At 37.2% G+C, this 6,685-nt stretch overlaps 1 protein-coding gene across 6 annotated transcripts; it reads left to right on the top strand.

Moving 5' to 3' along the window:
• Positions 1-312: 312 nt before the first annotated feature.
• LOC118048652 (uncharacterized) lies at positions 313-3,795 on the top strand. Of its 6 annotated transcripts, XR_012170286.1 has the most exons (8): positions 314-560; positions 639-829; positions 909-969; positions 1,094-1,142; positions 1,287-1,341; positions 1,420-1,507; positions 2,225-2,350; positions 3,454-3,795. XR_012170286.1 is itself a non-coding variant. In XM_073410360.1 (7 exons), exons 1-7 carry the CDS (start codon positions 350-352, stop codon positions 3,511-3,513), a joined length of 786 nt encoding a protein of 261 aa, XP_073266461.1. In that variant the 5' UTR covers positions 313-349; the 3' UTR covers positions 3,514-3,795. The 6 variants fall into 6 exon arrangements, 5 of the variants coding, with proteins under 5 accessions (XP_073266461.1, XP_034914312.1, XP_073266460.1 ...); XM_073410360.1 differs by lacking the exon at positions 1,287-1,341 and having other exon boundaries at positions 313-560; XM_035058421.2 differs by lacking the exon at positions 3,454-3,795 and having other exon boundaries at positions 2,225-2,426.
• The last annotated feature ends 2,890 nt before the right edge of the window (positions 3,796-6,685 follow it).

Genomic DNA, 6,685 nt, shown 5'->3' with positions numbered 1-6,685 from the left:
TATAAAAATAATTTCTATTCTTATATGTCTTAGTTAAACAATTTTAAAATAGAGAGCGTTTTACAATAATATTTTAAAAATAAAAAAAAATAATATTATTTTTTAAAACTTATCTTCTCTAAACCTTCTAATTTAAAAAGATATAAATTCCCTTAAAAATTATCTTAAAATATTTTTTTTATACCCCTGTATCTTTAACCAAGCATATTTTTATGTTTACCTTTTGTCCCTGCGAAGTAATCAAACGTTACCAAAGATTATCATTGGAAAAGCATGAACATTATTAAATATGGAAGAGCAAAACATCACATGCATCACACGTGACAAAATAAACAAAAGAAAACAAGCCATGGCCAGAACAGGGTATTGGCAAGTAGGAACACCGAAAATGGAGAAACACAGAGAGAGGATAGAGGAGCTGCTAAAATTCACTCTTGAATCCCACATTAACCAAACCCTAGAATTCAATCTAAGACTCTCCAAAGACTTCTGCATTAACCTCCTCGAAGAAGACCCAAATGACATGTTATGTCACTCCACACCAACACCAACACCAACAGGTAATAAAAACCATATAAGAAATTATTTTTCAAGTTAAAGATTTGATTTTTATGCTAAAATGCTCAAATGGTCTGCAGATTCTTTTGATGGGGTTGCTCTATATCCGTTGTATAAACGTTTAGCTTCAGCTTTGTATCGGTCTGTAAAGTCCGGTGCTGTATGTAGAACTTATGAGAAGATGGTGTTTGGTGATAAAGATAGCAACTTGAAGCAGAAAGAAGAGAATTGGGATCAGTTAATTAAAGAGAAGGGACTTGAATTGATAAATGTAAGCTTTTGTTGTAGGTTCTTGAGTATCTTTAATTAATATTGATTGGTGATTAAAGGGTTTTTTTTCTCTTGATCAGGTTTTGGAGGGTATATCTTGTGAAATTCATGTTCAAGAACCTTACTTTTCACTCTTGAAAGGTATTATTTTTGTTTCTTTGATATGGGGTTTTCCCATGTTTTTGGCTTTTAATTTTTTTTTGGATTGCCTGTTGTTTATGTGGTTCAAGACATGTTCTTTAGTAATCTGGGGTTGTGTATATAGATGGGAGGAAAACAATCGAAGGAAGGTGTGCTACTGGTGATTACATAAGGTAGATGATTTACCATATGGTTTAAGTACACCATCATGAATATTTGCAAGTTAATGATTGTGCAATCTTTAAAGAACTCTGTGCTAGAAAGTGGGTGAATGTCTGTTGTAGTAGCTTATATTTGGCTTGTTTTGCTGCTGTTAGAATTGAACCGGGTGATTTGATTCTCGTTAACAAAATTGTGGTACTTAAAGTGGAGGTGAGACCACATTTATAAGTTAAATTCATTTATTTATATTTCCAGTCTGGCCTATAAAACAATTTTATCTATTTCCAGGATGTTCGCAGATATGCTTCATTTTCGAAGATGTTGCAAGCTGAGAATCTCGAGAAGGTCCTTCCTGGTGTTAAAACTGTTGAAGAAGGTAAACCTAGTTTTGTGTTGATGTTTAGTCTCTGCGGTCAAAATGATGTTCTTAGTTGAGGCATTGCAATGATGAGTTGCTAGAATTAAGTTGTCATGCCTCTTAAGTACAAGTAATGCTGGGAGTTAATTAAACTCCAAGACTTTATTTAACTTGTTAAGTATAGGGTGTAGGGTTCTTTTATTTGTGCATAACAGTTAATTGGGTTGTAAACTTCTAAAATGTTCTGGTTTGCATTTCTGGAAGAATCTTTACAATACACTCTTTGCTCCAAGTAATCTTTTAAATTCTTTGCATTGTTTGGAATGAGAGATGTATTGAAAAAACTGTTACTTGCGATTGCTTTCTTGAATTTATAAGGTCTGAATTGTATAATTGTTATGATTTGATGGCAAGCCAGGTGTCAAGATTTATAGGAAGTTTTATACAGAAGAAAAGGAAATGTCTAATGGTGTCCTCGCAATCTGTGTTTCAAAACTGACTGCCCAGCCATACCTTTCTTTGTCTAGCATACTGTTTTGTGAGTTTTTCCTGAACTCTTGTGATTCCTATGTTTTATTGCGTGAGACTTAAGCCTGATTTTTATATTGCAGATCATCAGGATATGTATGTGACATCGTATATATCATGTGCATCATGTTTAGAAATAGTCATAGATGTCCTGTAAAATGACACCGAGAGCTAAAAGTTCTGATTATTTTGGTGTCTCTAATTCAGGGATTAAGTTATGGAGGTGTACGGAGGCTACTGGGTCTTGCAGATACTGGTGGAACAGTTTCTAATGCCCTACCTCCACCAAGATCAACGCTTCTCTCATCCTTCATTTCCCCCTATAATCCAAATGTAAAATTATGGTTTGTTATGAATTGTTTCATGCTTTATGCTATCTCCAAAGGTGTTCTTTTAGCTCTTTCTGGACCCTTTTATATAAGAAACTGGATTGCATTGAATTGGTCTGTTCAAAATTTGGATTCAATAAAAATCTTAGTAGAGAAACCTCATAACTCAAGCCACATATCCATTAAAATGCAAACAACAACTATTCTAGTAGAAAGGTAATCATCTACCCTGGTTTTCTTCTTAATATTTTGAGATGTTAATCTCTTTATCATCTTCCACGTGAATCTATTTATCTTCCAATTTAGCATCCGTGAGAGAATTATACAGTATAAAGGGTACAATCTCTTGGTTGATGGACTTAGTATTCATGCTGCCTTGAGACATCTCAGTTCTTGTCTCAGAAGTACCTTCAACTATAACATCCTAGCCAAAGAGCTGGTAGCTCAAGTGGCACCATGACCCCCCTCCTGCCCCCTAGAGATCTTACGTGTGAACCTCTTCTTTGTAACCAAAAAGAAAAAAGAAATAAACACTATAGCATGCTAGATTTATCAGTTAGGACAATGCTTACCACTTATCTGCAACTCTTCGTAGAATTGTTTCTCCAAGGAACTATCTGGCAAATAATCTGGTTTTGTTTGCATCAAGGGATTCAAGAGTGTGGATTTTATCAAGTTATTTTTATTGTTCTTAAACTTACTCAACAGTGCCTACATATCATTTCAAAAGCATTTTCCATCTGATTATGGTAATCCTTTGAGCCAAAAATTAAAGAAAGACATTCAAAGAAATCAGTTGCTTTGACTCTATCCATTCACTGACAAACAGTAAGGCTGGCAGTTCCAATCTCTAGTTATGATGGCACAGCCATCCATTCCCATCTCTCTCTCAACCTTTTTACTAGCTGTGCTAGCTGTTGCTTTAGGAAAGCATGCATATAACTGTTTCTTTTAGTGCTAAAACCCATTATTGGATTGTAATTATTGTCCTCAGAAATATTTCCTTTTAACAATGTGAATTCAATTGGCTTTTTGCTTACCTGCTGACTCTGACCCTGTTATCACTGCCCAAGATTTAACTCACTCATTGTTTTTGTGTCATTTCAGTTCATAGGATTTCTTGAACCATACATCGAAGATGGTCACTCAAGAAGATGGAAGCATTAGTTTGCATGAGGAGGCATATCTACTGGCATCCTTGGACTAACTTTCGCAAAGTATTGGTGCACACCCTACCACTACCCTCTCTTTCCTTTTGTGTCATTTCAGTTAATAGAATTTCTTGAACCACAAATGGATGGTGATAACTTAAAAGGAATGAAACCATAATTTGTGTGGGGACATTCCTATTGGTGTCCTTGATCTATAAAAATGCCATCATGATGGTCCATCTTATGATACTGACTGGGACTTTAATAATTGAGGTCATTTATTTTTATTGATGTTCAATCTCTGCTTCTTAATTGAAAACGTGAATACAAAGCATTCTTGAGCTTGGCTGGTAAGGGGCAATAATCGTGGTGGAACTAGCATTGGTTGGGTTTTGTCCATGCAGATATCTTGATCATGTCTTATGGGAAGTATATTGGAGGTTTACAATCATTCCTTAAATACTAGCATGTCCTGAAAGAAATGCTGAAGGTTACAGAGGCTGAAAACCAAAAAGAAAGAAAGGAAATAAAGAACAAAACGTTTTGGCTGCTTAATCTGCAGTACAAGCTTTCTATATTGATTGTCTCGTTAATTTACAATGAAGAAGCAGAAGGAATATATATACAGGTATCAAGGCTGACTCATTAGCCTTTCCCATGCAGAAGGAATTTGTGCCCACGCACAGTAGCATGGGTAACAGATTTTGTTACAACAATAAAGGAAAGCATAACTACCTATAGCTGTAAAATGAAATAACTGATTGTAGCTGTAAAATGGAAAAGATTACTAATCATCCTTTTTCTTTTAACAACATTACATCCTCCTCCTCGTTCTTTAACAGCCCCCCGCAAGATGGAGCATAGTAGTTGACAATGCCCATCTTGGACATATGAGAAGATAATAGGTATGCAGGCAAGGCTTTTGTAAACACATCTGCCAGTTGACATTTTGTAGACACATAGGCAGTTTGGAGGACACCGGCTTGGATGTTGTCACGAATAAGGTGACAATCTAACTCAATATGCTTAGTGCGTTCGTGAAAAACAGGATTCGAAGCAATGTGTAATGCAGCTTGGTTGTCACAATGCAGCACAGCGGGGTGAGGATGAGAAATATGAAGGTCTGTTAGAAGGAAACGCAGCCAAGTAATTTCAGAGCTAGTGATGGCCATGGCACGATACTCAGCTTCTGCTGACGAGCGAGAGACCACAGATTGCTTCTTGGATTTCCAAGAGATTAAAGAGGAACCAAGGAAGATGCAGAAACCAGAGACAAAACGTCTAGTATCAGGACTAGATGCCCAATCGGAATCACAATATGCTGTGATATCCAGATTATTTGCTGAAGAAAAGAAAAGACCCTGGCCTGGAGCCCCTTTGATGTATTTCAGGATTTTGAAAGCTGCAGCTAAGTGAAAATCAGTAGGATGATCCATGAACTGGCTGAGAATTTGGACACTATAAGAAATGTCTGGCCTCGTGATGGTTAAGTATAGAAGTTTTCCAACCAGCTGCCTGTAATATGTAGCATTAGATATAGGATTGCCCTCTTCTTTACTGAGCTTCAAGTTCTGATCCATAGGAAGCTTAGAAGGTCGAGACCCGAGAGTGCCAAAGTCAGCAAGAATATCTAAAGCATATTTTCTTTGACAAATCTGTATGTCTTGTGAATTGCGGGCAATTTCAAGTCCTAGAAAATACCGTAATTGGCCCAAGTCTTTGATTTTGAATTGCTTGTTGAGAAAGACTTTAAGATCTTTAACAACAGCAGGAGAGTTACTGGCAACAATAATATCATCGACATATACTAGTAAGACTGTAAATGATCGACTGTCTTGCTTGATGAACAAACTATAATCTGCCTTGGACTGATAAAAACCGAACTGAAGTAGAGAGGTAGAAAATTTTGAGTACCATTGGCGTGAGGCCTGCTTTAACCCGTAAAGACTTTTAAGCAATCTACAAACTTGATGAGGATGACCATGAGTGTATCCAGGAGGACGTTTCATGTAGATTTCTTCCTGTAAATTGCCATGAAGGAAGGCGTTGTTGACATCAAACTGATACAAGCCCCAACCTTTCACAGCTGCTATGGCGAGGAGGCAACGTACTGTAACAAGTTTAGCAACAGGAGAGAAAGTTTCGTGATAGTCAATACCTTCTTCTTGAGTGTAACCCTTGGCCACTAACCTTGCCTTATACCTTTCAATGCTGCCATCAGAATTGTATTTGATTTTATAGACATATTTGCAGGCAATAGGTCTCTTGCCAATAGGCAGATCAGTCATGATCCATGTTTGGTTATCCTCCAGGGCTTTCAATTCATCTTTCATGGCCATGCACCAATGAGGATCATTAACAGCTTGAGCATAGGTTTGTGGCTCGGTGTGAGAAGAAATTGAAGCAGAGAATGCTTGAAAAGGTAAGGAGAATTTACTGTATGCAAGATATTTACTCAAAGGAACTGCGTTACCTGAAGGAGCCTTAGTTGTGGTGTCTTGGATTGGATTGGATGAATTGAAGGAAGCCAGTTGACAATGAAAATCCTGCAAGTATTTGGGAGCCTGTTTCGGTCTATCAGATTTGCGAACAGGAAGGTGAGATGGAGAAGTGTGTGAAATGGGAGGTGAAGAGGAATCAATATCTAAGGATTGTGAGTCAGGTGAAATAGTTGGGGTTGAAGATAAGTTTGTGGAAGTGGAAGGTGAAGGAGAAGTGTCAGGAATAGAATTTGGCAAAGGTTCTAAAATGGAAAAAGAACTAGGAACAGAAAACTGAGGTGAAGTAAGAGGAGGCAGAGTATCAGAATGGAGAGAGTTGGGAATAGGTAGGTTGAAAGGAAAAATTTGTTCGTGAAAAACCACATCTCTAGATAAAAGAATTTCACGTGTTTCCAAATCTATCAATTTATAGCCTTTGACCCCAAAAGGATAACCAAGAAAAACACACTTTCTAGCCCGAGAATCAAATTTCTTTCTGCCCTGACCTATAGTAGCAAAGCAAAGGCAGCCAAAGACTCGTAGGTGGTGATATGTGGGACTAGTGTGAAAAACTACCTTATAAGGTGTTTGATTGTGTATTAGAGGAGTAGGAATACGGTTGATAATGTATGTGGCAGTGAGGACACAATCATTCCAGAACTCAAGAGGTAAACCAGCTTGGAATCTAAGAGCTCTAGCGATATTTAG

This window comes from Populus alba, chromosome 7 (assembly GCF_005239225.2).
Source record: "Populus alba chromosome 7, ASM523922v2, whole genome shotgun sequence".
Taxonomy (NCBI): Eukaryota; Viridiplantae; Streptophyta; class Magnoliopsida; order Malpighiales; family Salicaceae; genus Populus; species Populus alba.
This window is presented reverse-complemented; position numbering and strand designations above follow the sequence as displayed.